The 20,327-nt window shown below is 34.1% G+C and overlaps 2 protein-coding genes across 2 annotated transcripts; both read left to right on the top strand.

Annotated features, from left to right (window-relative positions):
* The first annotated feature begins 324 nt into the window (after positions 1-324).
* On the top strand, positions 325-12,374 carry LOC130934997 (protein transport protein SEC23 C). The gene is made up of 12 exons (XM_057864528.1): positions 325-1,214; positions 1,615-1,788; positions 2,534-2,695; positions 7,102-7,244; positions 8,073-8,148; positions 8,279-8,454; positions 8,552-8,633; positions 9,573-9,650; positions 10,329-10,490; positions 10,599-10,862; positions 11,653-11,757; positions 12,120-12,374. Exons 1-12 carry the CDS (start codon positions 483-485, stop codon positions 12,258-12,260), a joined length of 2,295 nt encoding a protein of 764 aa, XP_057720511.1. The 5' UTR covers positions 325-482; the 3' UTR covers positions 12,261-12,374.
* A 178-nt stretch (positions 12,375-12,552) lies between these two features.
* On the top strand, positions 12,553-15,271 carry LOC130934999 (heavy metal-associated isoprenylated plant protein 4). The gene is made up of 4 exons (XM_057864529.1): positions 12,553-13,208; positions 13,753-13,934; positions 14,359-14,446; positions 14,875-15,271. The coding sequence occupies exons 1-4, from the start codon at positions 13,088-13,090 to the stop codon at positions 15,198-15,200; spliced, it is 717 nt and encodes a 238-aa protein (XP_057720512.1). The 5' UTR covers positions 12,553-13,087; the 3' UTR covers positions 15,201-15,271.
* Positions 15,272-20,327: the final 5,056 nt, after the last annotated feature.

The raw sequence follows: 20,327 nt of genomic DNA on the forward strand, positions 1-20,327 counted from the left end.
GTTATAGAGTGCAAGTTCAAAGATAAATTTAAATATTATTAACTTTAGTGACTATTTTAAGACTCCGGTGCAACTTTAGAAATCACTTTGAGACTTAACTCGATTTTGCACATAAAAATATATAATTTACATATATATTTACTATAATTATGTAAAATTAATATAATTTATTTTATATTTATCAAAATTTAAATATATAAATTAATAAAATTTGCTTATCCCTCCCACTTTCTTAATAATAAATTGTGTTAGCATTGCTCTTGAAAAACCTTTTAAATAAATTTACTGTTACTCATAAATTGCAATAGTCATACACTCATTTTGTGTCATGTACTCGTGTGGACCCATGAAACATGAAATTATTGTTAAACTGGAAACCTCCTCACTTTATCACTCTCTCCGCCTGTGTCTCCTCCTCATCGTTAGCTAACTCAATTCCAAATCTCAATTTGAAATCGAATCCATCACTGATTACGTGATTCATGGCGGAGTTTCTTGATCTGGAATCCCAGGATGGCGTCCGGATGCCCTGGAACGTCATCCCCGGCACAAAGCAAGAAGCCGCCAACGCCGTCGTCCCCGTCGCCGTAATCTACACTCCCATCAAACACTTCCCCTCATCCGCCGCCCCTCTCCTCCCATACCAGCCTCAGCGCTGCCGCACCTGCCGCTCCGTTCTCAACCCCTTCTGCATCGTCGATTTCGCCGCCAAGATCTGGATCTGCCCCTTCTGCTTCCAGCGCAACCACTTCCCCCCTCACTACGCTTCAATCTCCGACGACAATCTCCCTGCTGAGCTTTTTCCACAGTACACAACAATAGAGTACGCGTCCACACCTGATCCTACCGCCACCGTCCCGCCGGTGTTCCTCTTCGTCGTTGACACGTGCGTCATCGAGGAGGAGATTGGATACCTACGCTCCGCCCTGCTTCAGGCGGTGGAGCTTTTGCCGGAGAATTCGCTTGTGGGATTGATCACGTTTGGGACCTTCGTGCATGTTCATGAGTTAGGGTTCGCTCAGGTTCCTAAGACTTATGTTTTTAAAGGCTCTAAGGATGTTTCGAAGGATCAGTTGCTTGAGCAGATGTGCTTCTTTGCCAATAAGCCGAAGCCGGCCGTTGGCGTCATTGCCGGCGCCCGGGATGGCCTGTCCAGGGAGAGCATTTCGCGGTTCTTGGTGCCTGCTTCGGAGTGCGAGTTCACCCTGAATTCGGTAATACTAATTTGTTATTTTAATTTCTGGTTGGAGTGTGTTTGGAGGAGGAAATTAGGAATTTAGGATCATCTCTGTGACTCTGTCAGGTTAGCGGAAAAGAAAGGAAGAAATAACATTAGATTAGTATAATTGATGACTAAGTGATGGTTAGGATCATACTATAACGAAATTTTCTTCTTTTTTTGTGAATGCTGGTATCTTAGTGAAATAGAGTGGTGCTATGTATGCAGCCACCCTCACAATGGCTTTACTTGTTTTGTAATCTATATCATGTTGAAGGACCATCTGATAAATGCGAGTGAGTTATGTGTTTTAGCAATTATTTTAAGTGAACATGAGAGGATCCTGATAATGTGTATTCGGTGTTAATTTTTATTGTGTGTGATTTGGTTGACAGGTTTTGGAGGAGCTGCAGAAGGATCCTTGGCCGGTGCCTGCTGACCAGCGTGCGACGAGGTGCACCAGTACTGCACTGAGCATAGCAGCCAGTTTGTTGGGGGCATGCGTTCCTGGCTCGGCCGCAAGAATTATGGCTTTCATTGGTGGGCCGGCAACTGAAGGACCTGCTCCTGTAAGACTTGCTGATCATACTCGTTAATGTATGCTGTATATGCTATTTAGTGTACTTGCATATATGGCAATTTTTGAGTCTTGTTACTAATTTAGAGAATTGCCACTAAGTATGAAAATATATTACTATGACTCATTGATGACCCCGCAATCATTTACTTCATTTCACAATAGGAGAATTTTATTTTTAAAAATCTAAAAAACCTAAATGGCTAAATTGCCGGGTGGAAGTTGAAGCATACCATTTGGAATATTCCAAGGTTCTTGAACGAAATTGTAGCATTCTTCGTTAATTAATTAATTGTAATAATTGTTTAATTCATTATTATTATTATTATTATTATTATTGGACTTTGGTATCTCATCCAATGGTAGAAGATGATTTGTTTGTTGAGAATTTTTTTTTCTTGCATACCAAGAAACTATCGCACAACCAATGCAAAGGATTTAAATTTTAATGTTTGATTGTCTAAGTTTACCATAGTGCACTATGGTGACAAAACTTGGTTGTTGTGTGAATGTGATGAGGGTTGTCTAGACTTATCTGGCTGCATATATATAACTAAACAGAGATAACAACATAAGCACATATTATAAACCAACATTTACTTTCAGAAGAGTTGCAAAATCGTTCTTTTATGTTGGATATTTATTTTACTTCTCTTCATCTCACGGGCAAGCATGATTTCCACCTACTCTGATTGGCTTATTACGGTTGGCTGATTCTCTTATATGTACCGTTGTAGATTGTGTCCAAACAACTTACTGAACCGATTCGTTCCCACAAGGATTTGGATAAAGATTCTGTGCCACATTACCATAAATGTGTGAAATTTTATGATGGACTTGCAAAGCAGCTTGTACATCAAGGTCATGTGCTAGATCTCTTTGCTTGTGCTCTTGATCAGGTAATGCTTTCACTTTGTACATTATCCTTTGATTTGTGAGCAGCATTCTGCTTGTTTTTATGTTGCAAGTGCTTGGCACGATTTTCTCCCTAGTTTCCACCTGGAAAACTGTTCACTGTTTAATATTTGTCAAGCATATAATATTGAATGATAGCCCATCTGCTAAGTAATCTGAGGAGGAGTCTTTTGGTAATGGTTTTCATTTTCATTCACTTCCCATTTATTATCTGTATATTGAATATTCTTCTGGATGTGCTATGGTCATGCATTTATCTTCCTGGACTTATAATTGTTCAATACTAGTGGTTGGAAACTTGGAATTAAATATTTTCGAACTTAAAATATAAATCTTAGGCTCCAATCAAATGCTCCACATCCTAGCAATAGTTGCAAATTGTAGAGATTGTCCTCTTGACTTCTACCAAAACCACTAATACAACAATAACAACAAAGCCTTGTCCCATTAGGTGGGGTCGGCTACATGAATCAAACGATATATTTGAGTTCTATCATGTATCATGTCTACAGAGAGATCGTTTACATGTAGATTTTGTTTGATTACTTTATGGATGACCTTTCACCCCTTATCCATTTTCCATCTCATCTACCCTCCTGATTGAGTGTTCTGTCGGTCTTCTTCTCACATATCCAAACTACTTGAGACGCGATTCTACCATATTTTCCACAATAGGTACTACTTCAACTCTCTCTCTTGTATCTTCGTTCTTTATTCTATTCAATCGGGTATGACCACTCATTTATCTTAACATTTTTATCTCTGCCATGATTAACTTATGTTTGTGCTCCTCTTTGGCCGTCCAACACTGTACCATAAAATATAGCCGGTTTGATAGCAGTGCGATAAAATTTACTTTTAAATTTTAAAGGCGCTTTTTTGTCACACATAAAACCAGACGCACTCCGCCATTTTGATTAACCTGCTTGGATCCTATGATTTACATCCTATTTAATCTTTCCCTTATCCTGTATGATGCACCCAAGATATTTAAAACTTCTAACTTTTCGTAGGATGTTTTCTCCAATCTTTACCTCTGTATTAGGGTTATCCCTTCAGCGGCCGAACTTACATTCCATATATTCCGTCTTGCTACTGCTTATGCGCAGACCATACACTTCTAAAGTTTATCTCCATAAATCTAACTTCTTATTTAGGTCTTCACTTGACTATCCTATAAGGATGATATCATCGGCAAAAGGCATGCACTATGACACAGGCTTTTGGATATGCTTTGTAAGTACTTCCAAGACTAATGTAAAAAGTTATGGATTGAAGGATGATTCTTGGTGTAATCCTATACCAATAGGAAATTCCCCTGTCACACCGCCTTGAGTCTTTACACTAGTTGTAACTCCATCATACATGTCTTTAATTACACGAATATATGCGATCATTACTCTCTTACTTTTCAAAACCTTTCATAAGACCTCCATTGGCACCCTATCGTACGCTTTTTGCAGATCAATAAATATCGTATGTAAATCCCTTTTATTACTATGATACTTCTTCATAATCCTTTTTAACAGGTATGTAGTTTCAGTGGTGGATCTGGCTGGCATAAAATCAAATTGGTTTTCTACTTGTGTCTCTTGTCTCAGTCTCTGTTCTATCACCATTTTTCATAATTTCATGGTATAACTCATGAGTTTGATTCTTCTATAGTTTTTGCAACTCTGTATATCCCTCTTATTCTTGTAGATAGGTACCAATGTGCTTTTTTTTCACTCATCTGACATCTTTTTTTAACTTAAAATCTCATTAAAAAGTTTGGTTAACCAACTGATGTCTTTCTTTCCAAGGTCCTTCCAAACTTCAATCGGAATATTATTGGGTCTTACTGTCCTGCCATTTTTCATCTGCTTTAGAGTTTCTTTTACCTCGAAGTCTCAAATCTTTTGACAATAGTCGACGTTTTGATCTTCTTCTCTTGTGCATAACCGACCAAGGCTCGAAAGAGTCTTTTGTCCTTCATTAAATAAATCGTAGAAGTAGTTCTTTCACATTTCATTGATCTTCTCATTTTGAGCCAAAACCTCTCCGTCTTTATTCTTTATGCACTTAACCTGATCCAAGTTTCTTGTTCTTCTTTCATGGCTTTTTGCGATTCTATATATACATTTTTTTCCTTCCTCTCATATGTTATTGTTCTTGCTTCACTTACAGTCACTTTTGTCTCTTTCTTAGCCGTCTTATAATTTTTCCAATTATCTGCATTGCGGCACAAAATCACTCTTATTTTTGTCTTTATCTTTTCTTGTACACTCGCATTCCACCACTAGGATTCATTGTCCCTTAAAGTTCTATCCTTCTAGATTCCAAAACTTTTGTTTGCTGTTCTTCTAATAACTTCTGTTATCTCCCTCCACATCTTCTCCGCGCTTTCATTCCTTTTCTACTTTGCCTCTTCTGTTATCTGTCTTAGAAATGTTCTTTGTTCCTTATTTTTGCTAAACTCGAAAATCCATGACAAGCATCTTATGTTGTGTTGTCAAACTCTCCTGTAATAATTTTACAATTAATGCAAAATTTTCAGTCGACTAACAAGAAAGAGTCGATTTGAGAGCTTGTCATGCCACTCCTATAGGTTATAAGATATTCGTCTCTTTTTTTAAAACATGTATTTGCGATGAGAATCTCATAAGTTGAGAAAAAGTTCAAAATAGTTTTACCCTCTGTATTGGCCACCCTAAAACCATGGCATCCGTGAATATTTCCATGCCAAGTCACTTCTCTTTCAACATGGCCATTTAAATCTCCTCTTAAGAAAATCTTATCTCCTGAAGGTATGTCTTGGACCAAACTCTCTAGATCCTCCCAAAACCTTATCTTGTGTTGCTCGTCCGAACCCACTTGCGGTGTATAGGTGCTAATCACATGAAAAGTACCTCATTCCACCACAAATTTGATAGAGATGATCCGATCACCCACCCTATTGACATCCACTGCGTCCTTCTCCCACTGCTTATTTATGATAATACCTACCCCATTCCTATTCTTCAACTTTCTTGTATGCCAAAGTTTGAATCCGGAGGTATCCAACTCTTTAACCTTTGCGCCGACTCATTTTGTTTCTTGTAGACACATGATATTAATCTTTCTCCTTGTCATGGTATTCACTACTTTTATGGATTTTCCTGTTAGAGTGCTTATGTTTCATGTCTCAAATCTCAACCTTTTGTCGCTCCGACTTTTACCTTTACCTTTTTTTTTATGAACTAGCTTATTTACCCTCATTCGTTCATGAAAATGTGGGAACCCTTGCTCATTTAACAATACACCCGGGCACCGATGCAGTGTCTCTTGCTCATTTGACACTGTACGCGAGCCATACAGTGCGTTGCTTCTGGGCAACGATCTAGTTTTAGCGCAATAACATATTTGATCCATGTCATGAAGATTCGGCTAAGTTTTTATGTTGGCTGTCGAAGGTCTAACCCAACCCTCCTCCTTTATTTGGGTTTGGAACCAGCTATGTACCGTAGGTGTAGCATAGACGAAATTTACCAAAACCGCTAATGCTAGTAACATTTGGTTCTATGACCAAGGCAGACCCCAAATCTTTCACTAGTGACTAACCATAAACGCCATACAATAACGATGTAAGAAAGGTGGTTCCGAAATACTTTGTTGATTGTCCAAAATTTTTCATTTTAGGCTTAATCAGTTGTTAGGAATTATGCCTTGGTCTAAGAAACAAAAGAAAGATTCTTTGCAGATGACCTAAGGTAGCGTTTGGTGGAGAGACAGAGACGGAAAGACTGAGACTGAGAGACAGAGACTAAGAGACAGGGATTGAAATAAATTTCAGTATTCTGTTTGGTGCAAAATGGGAGACAGGAATTGAAACAAGAATGAAACTCTAATTTAATTTACACAAAGGGTAAAATTGGAATTAATTAATTAAAATGAAAGTATTTTAGGTATAAAATATTATTAAAGTTTCAGTTTTCATCTCTAAAAATTTCAGTCCCCTGTGTCCTTACTTTTTGGAGATACTGAAATACTGAAATTTTAGAGATAAAGACAGAAATTTCAGTACCAGTTTCTGAACTAACAAACACGATATTGAATCTCAGTCTCTTAGTCTCTGTCTCAGTACCTCAAAACAAACGCTACCTAAGTGATGTTATATTTTAGGCAATGTGGGAGAGAATTCTCCCAATGAGGCAATGATAAGTGTCTCCTACCATATCTAGATATAGTGTACATGTTTATAATTCTTGTCCGTGATCCATGGTCTATAAGGAGAATTTTTTAAGTGTTATACCTAATCTCAATCCTGTTGGAAGTTTTGTTATGCTAATACTATTAAGAGGTTTATGCTATATAGGTTGATAAGGCTTTAATTGCTAAACTAACAATTTTCTGCATTCTGTTTTGCCCACAGGTTGGCATTGCTGAGCTTAAAACTGCTGTTGAGAGGACTGGTGGCCTTGTTGTACTTGCTGAAAGTTTTGGTCATTCAGTTTTCAAGGATTCACTTAAGCGTATTTTCCAAGCCTCTAATTATGATCTTGGTCTATCATCAAAGTAAGTATTAACAGATTTTCATTATTTTTAATTTTTATATGGTACATGAATCTTCCTTGTCTGATCCCTGTCATAAATATTTGGTGAAATTTTATGTTTACTGTTGATAGCGTAGCACAACCTTTCTATTTCACCTGGCCTTGGGAGTTGGGAATGCCTTAGTTTTTCAATTAAGCCTAACATAGACAGATTTCAAGCAAATGGTGCTAAATGAGATAGGTTAAATGTTGCAGAAATAAGGATGCTGCAATGGCTGATTAAATGCACTACACAAAATCGAACTAGGAATAAGTGTATTAGAGATAGAGTTGGGGTGGTGGCTTATTGGATAGAAGATGGTAGTATTTTGCCTTAGGTGATTTGGATATGTAAGGACAAGACTTCTGGAGGCCCAAGTAAGAAGAGTTTATCAGATAGAGTATGGTCTTGTAGGTTGTAGCTAGAGAGGTAGAGGAAGATTTAGATAAACCAAAAGTGGACATGAAAGTGGTCCAGTGTTGGTTTAAATGTAAATATAATTGTTGACTTACTCTACCTAATTGGAGAAGGCTTAATTGTTGTATATGGATCATAGTTACGTTCATTGGTTTCAGAAACAAAAGCATACCCCATGGCGCACTCTGTCTGCCAAGCTGCTGAGTGCTGACTCAGTCAGTTCCTTTCTATTACATATTAGGTGAAGCTCATTCCAATACCAATTTAATGCTGGATGATAGACAAATATGCTGCTGTAAACATAGATTTATATAAGATTCTAACATATTGAACTCCTAATTAGTGTAGATGATTCTGATCATCTTGTCTTGCTGTTTTAACTTATTTCTGCAGTGGAATATTTGAGATAAACTGCTCTAAGGACTTGAAAGTTCAAGGTATTATTGGCCCTTGTGCAACTCTTGAAAAGGTACATCTAGCAGGTTAACACTGTTTTGTGCTACTATTGTATTATAGTAACCCCAGCCCCAAAAGGGAAAAAGCCTCTGCCCTCGGGGGTAAAAAAAAGATGCTTAACTCCTTCCTCGTACATGGTGCAGAAAACCCCATTGTGTTCAGATACTGTTATTGGTCAAGGAGGTACTAGTGCATGGAAGATGTGTGGCCTTGACAAATCCACATCGTTGTGTCTGTTTTTTGATGTTGTGAGAAAGGAAACTCCTGATGCTACAGTGCAGTCTACAAGCAATCAGTTTTACTTCCAATTCCTGACTTAGTATGAAAATAATCCATGTGCACCTTTGTGTTATGTATTACCTGTTATGGTAGTGTAGATAAATTATATCTCACTCATTACAGATATTTTGCCTCAGTTATCAGAGTAACAGCGGGGAAATGAGACTTCGAGTTACAACTCTTTCACGTAGATGGGTTGCTGGACCAGGAAGTTCACAGGCAAGCTTTCATCTCCTACCCTTTGATGCATTTTATCTGGTTCATTTGATCACTAACGCCATTTATTTCTAAATATATATTGATTCGGTATTCGGAATTCTGAAAGTCATTCGTTCAAATAGACCAAGAACTTATTTTCATCACAAAGAGTACATGATTATACTTAGTTTGACTTGTGTAACATTAGGGAGGTGACTTTTGATGGGAACACTTGTTAATTTCTCCATTTTTCTGCTAATGGTAGTAGCAGGAGTAATAGAGTTTGCATCATTGGGGATGATGGCCCTCGGTTTAATTTTAGTTTATTTTGGAATGATGACATTTTTTTAGGTTGAGGTATGATGATTTAGGACCTCTATCTATTAAGATTTAACAGAGAACTTTGTCCCGTAAAAATGAAAAAGTTAAACAAGAAATTTTACAGTAATGCAATATTATTTTTGAATAAATAAATGCTTATTTAACTCTAGTTGTAGAATCCTGTAACATTAACATGCTACCGCTGATGGAATTCTTTGTCGTTTGAGGAATATTTGAAACGTGATTAACAAGATTGTAACACTGAAGAATTGAAAGGATGTAGGATGAGAGGAATCTATGTGTGAGATAAGTGCACCTTGGCTCGTTAACATTGGCCCAAGGTGTTGCAAGGTTGAGACATCTGATGGCTTGATGGGTTTTAAAATTTTTATTGGTTTTAAGGTGTTATAAGAAAATTGCTGTCTTTTATTCTTTTCAGTTTTTCTTTTTTTCATACATGACGTCAATGCTTATGGTGCTTCAATGCTCCATTGGATGATTTATAAAGTAATTTGAGCACTTTACTTTTCTTGCTTGGTAACTTGGAGTTATCATATTTCACGATATCATTTGTATTTTATTCATTTTTTATGAAGTCATTTTCCAAAGTTCATCAGTGTTTTATATGTAAAATTCTAGGACTTGATAGCTGGATTTGACCAAGAAGCAGCTGCTATAGTCATGGCACGCCAAGTCTCTTTCAAAATGGAAACAGAGGTGAATGTTTGATAATTTCTGCACTTACAGATTTTGCAGAAATGTGCTAGCCTATTGTCCAATTCCCTTTAAATATGTCAATTGTATATTTTCTAGCTGTATAAGCTCAACATAATTGGTTCATGTTTTCTTTTCCCACTTAGGCTCTGGGTCCATAATATGGGATCAGGGGCACAGAATGCTGTGTTGCTAAGTCATACAAGATCCCACTGTGGCTTGGAGTTTAATTTGTGTGATACATCAGTGATCTAATTAACGGGACACAAAGAATGTTCTTTAAGCCCACTATAGATTATTGGAGTAATTGTTAGATTTTGGTTTTTAATTTTGTAGTTTGATTGCTTTTCAGAGCATGAAATTGTCCTGGGGAATAATAAAATGGTCGAGCATGAGAAGTGGCACAGGGTCTCCATTTCATATAAAATGAAATGAAGGACAATGGAGTCTAAACCCATTATGCTTTAGTAAAATATAATAAACGTTTAGTTTGCAAAAGAAGCAAATGTTTTTCTTTTTGCCACCTGATATATATGATGCATCAACTGTTGCGAGAACTGAAAACTTACTTGTGATTGTCCTAGAAAGCAACTATTGGTTGTGTAAATGGTTTTATTTTTATGGCTTGTGTAAATTTTTCTATTATGCCATTGTATAACATGATGCAATTTTGGGAATTAGGCTGAATTTGATCCCATCAGATGGTTGGATAAGGCATTGATAAACTTGTGTTCCCGGTTTGGAGAATATCAGAAGGACAGTCCAACTTCTTTTAGTTTGTCTCCCAGGTTGTCAATATTCCCACAATTTATGTTCCACTTACGACGTTCTCAATTTGTTCAGGTATGCATTTTCTATTTTCAGCTCTTTAAATCTGTTGCATTGCTGATGTGTGCCCTAGCTTTATTTTTGTACTTAATGGTGTTTACATCCTGAATTTGTTTATTGCAGGTCTTCAATAATAGTCCAGATGAGACTGCATACTTTAGAATGATATTGAACCGCGAAAATGTTGCCAATTCTGTTGTCATGGTTCAGCCTTCGTTGATTACCTATTCATTCCATTCAGGTCCTGAACCAGCTCTTCTTGATGTGGCAGCCATTGCTGCTGACAGGATCCTGCTTTTGGATTCATTTTTCACTGTTGTTATTTTTCATGGTTCGACCATTGCTCAATGGCGCAAGGCTGGATATCATAATGAACCAGAACATCAGGTATTCTTTTATACTTCTTACAGCTAATTGCCTAATTGAGAAACATGAGCTATATATTGATTGAATAATGGTGTTTATTTTTGTCATAAACCAAGTATTTAGCAAGGCATTTTAGAGGTGGGCTTTTAATTTCTTAAAAAAAAAATTTCTCTTTTTATTTGGTCCTATACCTGCATTTGTTAGTCTTCTCACATGACAAACCATCTTCATATTGAGGTTCTATAAACTCTCTCTATAGTTGTATTTAATTCATTTGTTTGTGATCTGATCTTGTATGCCCATTCGTTTATTACATTTTCATTCCTGCAGCACTTAGGTTGTGCTCTTTTTTGCAGTTTACTGCCCTCGTTTCTGCACTTCAGTGTCCAATGATTCTGTAGTATAAATCATGTCTTATACAGTAAAATTTACCTTAGAGCACAAGACACCTTTCGATTTCATATAAAACCCGACATCATCTGACATGATATTCAACAACATTTTATACAAATTTTAAACTACTAAAGCTTGCAACATCTGAAAGTAGATAGAATAAGCTATTTCATCTAAAGATTTGGACCTATTAAGATCTCAGGTATAAAAATTGTCAACCCACGCCAAATCTCAGACCAAATAGATAAAAAAAAGAAAGAAAAAAAGGGACCAAAGCAGGTTGTTGGACCCCTTTTCTAGATCTTTGTAGGCTTCAAAGGGTCCTTTTGAGGTCTTTGGCTTAAAGCTGCATCATTGATGCTCTTGACATTGTATTTGTGTACAGAATGCCTTCCATTAAATTCACTATATTTTGCAGGCATTTGCTCAGTTACTACGAGCTCCTCATGATGATGCAGAGTCGATAATAAAGGAAAGATTTCCCGTACCTCGCCTAGTTGTTTGCGATCAGCATGGTTCCCAGGTGACCCACCATTTCTTATTGCATTCCACTTGTTTGTTGTGTAATCTTTATCTCTCGGTGTATGTGCCTCGCTGCTAAACCAATTACCATCCTGTTTTGAGATAGCTTATGAATGTCACCGCATTTATCTTTATCACTGATGAACTTGGACTGGGATGTGAATAACTCCAGGACAATGCTAATATTACTATAATGACCAAATGGTATAGATTTGAATGATGGCGGATGCCACTCTCTCGTGGTTCAAATCTACACCATTAAATTACCTTACTACATGATGTATCAAGTTCAACCTGGTACATAAGACATTGTCAGTAACTCGATATGTTCGATTTCATGTACATGTTTAATTATTTTTGCAGGCGCGATTTTTACTAGCAAAGTTAAATCCTTCTGCTACTTATAACTCCGACGCTGCTCTTCCTGGAGGAGATATTATCTTTACGGATGACGTTAGCTTCGAGGTCTTTCTGGATCATTTACAGAGATTAGTGGTTCAATAGAAATATCACGTGATTGTTATGTAAAATTTTCCATGTTGCTGCTTGTACATTAATTTCCTTTTAGAATACTATTAAAATTTTCAATTAGTGCAAAATCATCTATAATTATTTGAAGCTATCTTTTTTTTAAATTATTATTATTGATTGGACAGATTGGTTGAGGATTATACTGAAATTTTACACTCTCCAACCAGTGACTTAAGTATTATTGTTGAATTCAGTGAAGATATATGACAAGCAGACAAGCACAAGTGTGTTTGCTGTTAGGGTTGGGGGTTGTTTATTAAGGGCATAATGGGTAATACAAAATGTGGCTTTAAGAGCAGTTATATTTGCCCAACCACTATATTAACAGGAAGATATGCCTCAAGATCTTTAAGGATGAAATGGTATGTAAGCATGTCTTAACTTTTCCACCTTTATGTTGTGCTTCTCAAATTTTGGGGGCAATGCTCGTGTAGATTTTTTATTATAATTTTGTATGTCATAAAATCAATTTATGTTGGTCAAGTGGTTACATAGGTGTGGGGGTTGGAATCCCACATTGTGTATGTAGCAATTTATTGGCCAATAATAAATCTTTAAATGAAATTCAAAGTCACAACAAATTAATCATTGACCTGCTAAATTAAGAGATATCGTGAACAAAAAAAAAAAAAAAATAGTGTATGACTTTGTGTAAGCAAGTTTCAAGTAACTGGTGAGCTACCATTAGTTAGATAGTTGAACCAACAAAGCAGGTTGGTGAAGAAACTTGCACTACTAATAATAACCAATCCTAATATGTTTCTGTGATTCCGAGCATTCATTCCTTGCAACAATAGAAAATGGGAGCAGGGAAAGAAGAAAAGGAGGAAATTATTGAAGTAATTACTGCCATTTACAAAGTTAATTTGCATTGCCCTAAATGTGGGAGCAATATCAAGAAGCATCTCCTCACTATTGAAGGTATATTTGGATTTTAATTTTAAGTGTTATTTTTATTTTAATCAACCATACTACGTATATATCAAAATCAGTCACCAAAATTATTCATTAGTATAAAATACATATTAAAATACAAAATACATGTTAAAAATAAATTAAATAATATATGTATTATTTAAACACAAATACATAATAAGTGATTTTGATGGTTGTTTTGGTATATAAATAATATTTTTGTATTTCAATATTTACCATGAGCAAATCTTATTATTATAAAGACTTCAGCTCAATGATATGTGGATGCTTTGTTGTCCAAACTCAACTGAATTTAGCTACACTATTCAACTAACTTGATATTGCTAAATTATTATTTAATAATTAATATTTTCTCATGTGCTTGTGTCATTTTCTCTCTCATTTGTCTCTTTAGCTACACTGTATTTTTGTATTTCAATATTTACCATGAGAAAATCTTATATATGTTTTTTTAATCATTACTAATTATTAATGATATTTACCATTTATAAATGGAATCAATGGTTTTAAGATGGTGAATTCTGAGCAGGGGTGCACAGTGTTGAAATAGATACTGAGAAAGGGGAGATCAAAGCAAAAGGAAAATTAGATCCTCTGAAAATATTGAAGATTATAGAGAAGAAAAGCAAGAGAAAAGTTGAATTAATATCACCAAAGATCAAGCCCAAGGAGAATATTCCCACGGATTCAAAGCCAAAGGAAAAGAAAGAAGTAAGTTATTCCTTTAATATATGGTTAATAGTTATTAAATATACATTTAAAGTAAATATTATTAGGTCCAGTTATCAATTGAAAAAAATTTATTGAAAATATACAACATTTAAAATTTTAATACATTTGTTATTTATTTATTAAAAAATTTAAAAATGTGCTCTAATAATAATTTAGGACACACATGAATTAAACTCTTAAATGAAATAACATTTTTCATTTATAGCTCTCAGTGATTTGGGTTTATAGTTTACTTCTTATCTTTTGAGTATTAGTACTTATAACTTTACTTATTTAAATTTTCTCTTTATTGGTATTTTTTATTTTTATATATATCTTTTGTGTATATATGTTTAATAATGTTTTAAGTAGATTTTTTTCATTCGGAAATTATTTTTCACAAGGCCATGTCTATATTTTGAAGCCAATTGTACGGACAATTACGGTGAAGACGCACATGCATTGTGACAAATGTGAAGCTGATCTCAGAACCATGTTGCTGAAGCATAAAGGTAATTCAACCACTATGTTACTTTTAAAACATTTGTTTTATTTTTTTCATTTTAAATAATATAAAATATTTTTCTCATTTATATTATTTAGGTAATATAATGTTTTAGGTGGGTCTTCACATGAAGTTGATAGTTAAGAATGGTTAGATGATTTGACAGATTTGACTAAATTATAATCTAACGATTCTTAATTATCAACTTTACATGCATGAAGATAATTACATGTGAGTTTCCACCAATTTTTTTTTTTTAAATTACACTTAATAATGACATTTTTTTAAAAAAAAGCACAATATTAATTCTATTTATGTATTTTCTTTTTTTGAATCCATTATTGTAAAATGGAAGAAATATGGATTTACATAATTACATCTAAATAATTTGAATATACCCATTATTTTAAGACTCGCTATTATAATTTCATGTAGGTATTTTCAATGTTAAAATAGACAAGAAAGTGCACATTGTTACAGTTGAAGGCACAATTGAAGAAGAGAAGTTGATATCATTCATGAAAAAAAAGGTGCACAAAAATGCAGAGGTTATTTCCATAAAGGAATTGAAAATGGTGGAGAAAAAAGAAGTCAAAGAAGAAGGAGAAAAATCTGGTGAATCAACAAAGAAGAAAGATGGCGAAACAACAAAGGAAAAAGATGAGACTAAGACAAAAGAGAATGTTCCTTATTTCATTCACTATGTTTATGGTCCTCAGCTTTTTAGTGATGAGAATCCAAATTCTTGTTCTATTTTGTAGTTGGAGTATATTTAAAGTGATATAAAGAAATTATTTTATCTTGCTTAAATAAGTAAATAAACAAATAGAGAATCGGAAAGAAAATGATTGAATTGTTTCCTTTGTTTTGAAGTTATACATTTTAAATTAAAAAAAAATATGAGAAGTCAATAGAGATATTGTACAATGCATATAATGGGATTAAATTGAAAGTTAAAATATATTATGGACAATTAATTAATTTTAAATTATTTTTAATTTGAAATTTGAAATAAATTAGGATTACCGCCAGTTAGAGAATCAAAATAAGAATCCCATCTCTCAATACACCGTTACCACCATTCTCTCCATTTTTCCGAGAATCTTGCCAGTGCAGCGCGTTCACGATCACCGCCTACCGGCCAAATCTATTCTCCCTATTTAGTACCTAATTCCTCTCCCTCGCACCTTAATCCCTCTCTGTCAAACTCTCAACGACGTGCCGCCTTACTCATAACAACCCGACTGCCACAGCCACCGCCATTGACGTAGGAGGGGACATAAAGGGCAGCAACATGCTATCACGCTGCCGCGCCATCGCTTCTTCTCTACCCAACCCTTATCTCTGTTCTTCGTTTTCTCAATCCAGATCACCCTAACCATCACCCTCCCAGCTAACCAACCCCATCAAATCGTCCGCAACCACCACCGGCGACCACCGTCGTCCACCCTCTCTCTCTTCTCTTTCTTTTCTTTTTTCCCATTTCTCCCTGCCGTGTTCGTTGCCCCACGCCCCTGTTCGCGCCTGCCAGCTTCGGCGAGCAACACCCCGGTGCAATCCAACATTGGCTAAGTTCTGTGCCGCTGCAACACCATCACTTCCCCGTTTTTCTTTCTCTCCTTCATCAACGTAGGTTCCATCCTTTTCCTTGTCCTCTGTTTTTTCTATTTTATTTATTTATTTTATTGCTTTTAATTCTAGTTTCTGCGTATAGATTAGGCTTAGGACTAGTTAATATCTGTTGCTAGATTGAATGTGTTTCTTGGCTGAATTTTATGGGTTGATTGCTGCTTCCATTGAGCTGAATGCTCTGTTTACACATGATGCACACCATATGCCCGATGAAATGTTTAAATGAAATTTTTTTGTTTAATTCTTATGTATGACCAGCATTTGACTTAAAATCTATTCCCATGAGGCATTATAATTTATAATTGTGCAGTTTTATGTGATTTCTAATGATGTTTGGGCTTGAATTTTATTATGCACTTGTTTGTGATTTTTTTTTTATCAAAACACCAATTTGCTTAAAAATTCAGATGTTATCAATTATTTGGTATATTTTTAAGAAGTGCATACCATGTTTTATTGAGTGATTTGAATGAAATGGTTTATTCATATTGATTTTGAACATAAATGATCACATGCATCATCACTCTCACTTATGTGTGTATATCTTCTTTTTGTGATTTTATAATGTGTTTCCAATAATAAGTAATGTTTTTATTTTAGGTTATTGATCATAGTTATTCTTGTGTATTTGTGGGATTATAGTACCATATATCACTTAATTTTTTTGGTTGGCTTTTTTTATTTGTGTTTGATTGCAGGTTGTGGAAGTGACTGGAGCTAAAAACTAATGAGACGCAACATGATCATATTGTTGAGTTGGATTTAGTTTATCATTCACTGAATTCAAATATGCTTGGAGTTGTTGCAGTTAGATATAAGTGATTAAGTTATAATAGACATGCAATTACATTGCTAAATCCTATTTAATTATGTCATATTCCATAATGTAAATTTATCACAAAGTGTAAATTTTTTTAATAATAAAACATATGCCGTTAGTATCATGAATATGTGATTAAGGAGAAGTTTAACTCAAAAGTGTTATACGTTGTGGTCAATGACGAATAATCTATATGTTCACTATGTTAGCAGATAATTATTTCTATTCATACGTGGATGGTTATTTAAGTACTCACATGTTAAATATATTGTCTTTCAGTTTAATATGGATTCGGATGGTTACTTTCATAGACAAAATAAATGGTTATTTTTGTCGCCTGATAAGTATGTCATAATTAAAAGATATTCTACCAATACATTCAGATAAGTTCAGAAAATGAATGGGCAATCACATGTTAATCTTCATCAAGTCTCATGAACAAAATCTCAATACTCTAACTAAGGAATTAGCTCAACAAGCATTTTGTATTTGGAAAAAAAAAATCCTGTTTATAGATATAATAAACTGGATGGTCAATTTCATATGGAATTGGATGGTTATTTTCATAGATAAAATAGATAGTTATTTTTTATGCCTGGTATTGAGGGCTGAAAGGTGATGAGGGAGATGCGATGTCAGTCAGCGGCGCTGTGGTGGGATGGTTATCGGAGCTCACGAGGAAGAGGGTGAGAGGTGTGCCGTCGTTCACAAAGAAGGGATTGGATAAAATTTGAAATAAGGATTAGAATGTTAGAATTAAAGTGAAACCGAAGGATTTTGTTACACTGGGGTAAAAAGTGGGTACATTTTCAATTTTAATTTAAATTGGGTCAAATAAACAACTCATTGTACACATTGTATAGATACTTCATTGGCTCCCTAGCGAAATTAAAAAAAATTGGGAGTCAACACTAAACCAATTAATTAATTTGAAAATCAGTTAATAATTAATAGTGCAATGTTCTCACATAAGGATCTTATTAAGTAAAAATAAATAATCACTTTATTTTTTCACACACATAAATTATTCAATAAAAATTTATTAATTGTTAGATCGAGTTTAAATTTAGACAACGTATATGTTCAAGATACCTAAATAGTTACTTTGATCATTCAAATTTTTTAGATAAGATCTATGGTTGAATTTGTGGGTCATGCAAAAGCAATTCTATTTTGTGATATTTTTATTTTCTTAGTTCTTGTTTATAAGATTTGATATTTAGATTAATTGACTTGTTATATGTATCTATTGTACAATAATTAGTGATCTTCTTATATCTTATTTTGATCATAGTAAAATTATTTTTTGAATTCTAGTGACTCATGATTTTTAATTCTTACAATAAGGTATTTTTTAAAAATTTTGATGTGATTGTGTCTATTTTTTTTGTTTTCTGTGCAATTTTTCGCTACATTGGTGTGTGTTTGTTGCTGTCATTATTTCTAAGTGGATATCATTGTTCTTATTCTTGCAAGTAGAAATTTTGTGTTTTATTTCTAATACTTTGGTACTTTAGACTTCAAGGTTTTGTTCTTGATGGAAGAACAAAAACAACTTAATCCATCGAAATACGTTCACAAGGCAAAGAGAAATACCCACCAAACTACAAGAAGATTTCTGCTGAGATTAAAGAGTGATGATTTTAGAAGTGGACAGTAATTAATTTAATATAATTAAACCTTCTTAGATGTGTGCTGCTGGTGGGACACAGACATCACCGTCTTTTTCGCCGACTCAATAGAATTACGGGAATGACGACGACTACTACTACCAAATCTTTAGCGATTAGGGCTTTGTTTCACTGTTTCTTTGTATTTATTTGATTTATTTAACTTTTAATTTAATTGAATATTTGTTACTTAATATTACATAATTAGTTTCTATTATTTATAAATTGACTATTAATTGTGTAAAAAATAAATTTAAATAAAAAAATCAAAATTAAAATTAAAAAAATTGTGTCACAATAATTTAAAAAAAATTGAGATTACTGTCGAATTTACTAAAAGAATAATCCGATGGTAATAATGTGAGAAACAAGATATTACCGTCAAAAAATTGTGTGGTAGTTGTATGTTGTAACGAAAATGGTCGTACCTTTTGAATCCATTGCCCATAGCAGGAGTTCGGTTGGCTGCAACTGTCGATCGTATTTTTGGCACAAAATATGTAGCAATTATGTTTGAAAATTAAGCACCTTCCTCCCCTTTTAATTTCATTAATTACTCTATGGTTGAACTACTTTGTGGTTTATTAATTAATTAAGCTATATTTGCTGTTGTTGGGAACATGGTGATAATTAAGCAGAAATTATTATTGCACCATGAAGATAAAATATGTTGGTAGTTTATTTAATGGGTTTAGCTGAAAAAAATATTGGCCAAATGTCACAACCAGATGCACTCTAAAGTCTAAATAAATATGGCAGTTAATATTCTGTTGAGAGTCGTTGGGATAGCTCAACCATCATTTGAGGCACCAAATATATTTAAATTAAATCAGACTCATCATCATTACGTTCTTCAACAATCAAAGACCTTAATCATATATAACTCTTCCTTGTAAATCACATTATTATTTAATCTTCCACATTGGAAACAAAAATCAGTCACGAATGTGATGAAGATGGAAAAGGGGCCATCCCCATTGGTACCTTCTATATTGGTTCTAAGCTTGGGATTGATAATATACTGGTCAAGTGTAATGTCTATTTTAGACATGCTATTATCTTTATATCAATTTGCATCCGAAGTTGAGAAGAGTTTCATGGCTTGCATATTGGTGCTTCTTGTTCTTTTATTTTATGTCCTTATGCACTTTCCTTCTTTATTTCCCTTTATTGGAAAGTATTATTCTTCTTCTTATTATTATTATTATGGTATAAACCGTCAAGTAAGCATGTCTTCTAGCAATGATTATGATGGATTTGAATTCGGTTTTGGAACATTTCTCTTAGTGTTACTCTTCATTCTTATGTATTATCTGATTTGATATTGTAATAAAATTTAAGAGCATATAGTCGTCTACTACTTTTCTCCTTTTTTTTTTGCTAAAGCAGCTGCTTCTGACGCGGGCATTCATTTGAATTGGAGCCAATCATAGAGTGAGTTTCAACATCTAATAGATTTAGATATGAATCTAGCCAATTAATTTGATTTTGTCTTTTTTTTCCTATTTAGTTACCAAAAAAAAGATACTATTTGAATTTGAATTTTTTAATCTTGTTTAATTTAATCTTACACCTTTATGAAAATAGAGACACATCCAAGTTTTTAATGTGATTATTTGCCTTCTCCTTCATTTTTTTTAAATAAAAAAAGTTATATATATATATATATATATATATATATATATATTTGAATAAATTACCATTTATACCAATAAAAAATACAGACGCTGATAAATGTAGCCATATAAAAATAAAACGACAATTAT

Source organism: Arachis stenosperma, chromosome 6 (genome assembly GCF_014773155.1).
Source record: "Arachis stenosperma cultivar V10309 chromosome 6, arast.V10309.gnm1.PFL2, whole genome shotgun sequence".
NCBI lineage: Eukaryota > Viridiplantae > Streptophyta > Magnoliopsida > Fabales > Fabaceae > Arachis > Arachis stenosperma.

What these genes read in the sequence shown, in the direction of transcription:
- LOC130934997 (XM_057864528.1), top strand. Translation starts at nt 483, where the DNA reads ATGGCGGAGTTTCTTGATCTGGAATCCCAGGATGGCGTCCGGATGCCC. An exon ending in TACTTCCAATTCCTGACTTA is followed by an intron (nt 8,455 to 8,551) that starts GTATGAAAATAA and finishes ATTTTGCCTCAG; the next exon opens with TTATCAGAGTAACAGCGGGG. An exon ending in GCGATCAGCATGGTTCCCAG is followed by an intron (nt 11,758 to 12,119) that starts GTGACCCACCAT and finishes TTATTTTTGCAG; the next exon opens with GCGCGATTTTTACTAGCAAA.
- LOC130934999 (XM_057864529.1), top strand. Translation starts at nt 13,088, where the DNA reads ATGGGAGCAGGGAAAGAAGAAAAGGAGGAAATTATTGAAGTAATTACT. An exon ending in GCATCTCCTCACTATTGAAG is followed by an intron (nt 13,209 to 13,752) that starts GTATATTTGGAT and finishes AATTCTGAGCAG; the next exon opens with GGGTGCACAGTGTTGAAATA. An exon ending in CATGTTGCTGAAGCATAAAG is followed by an intron (nt 14,447 to 14,874) that starts GTAATTCAACCA and finishes AATTTCATGTAG; the next exon opens with GTATTTTCAATGTTAAAATA.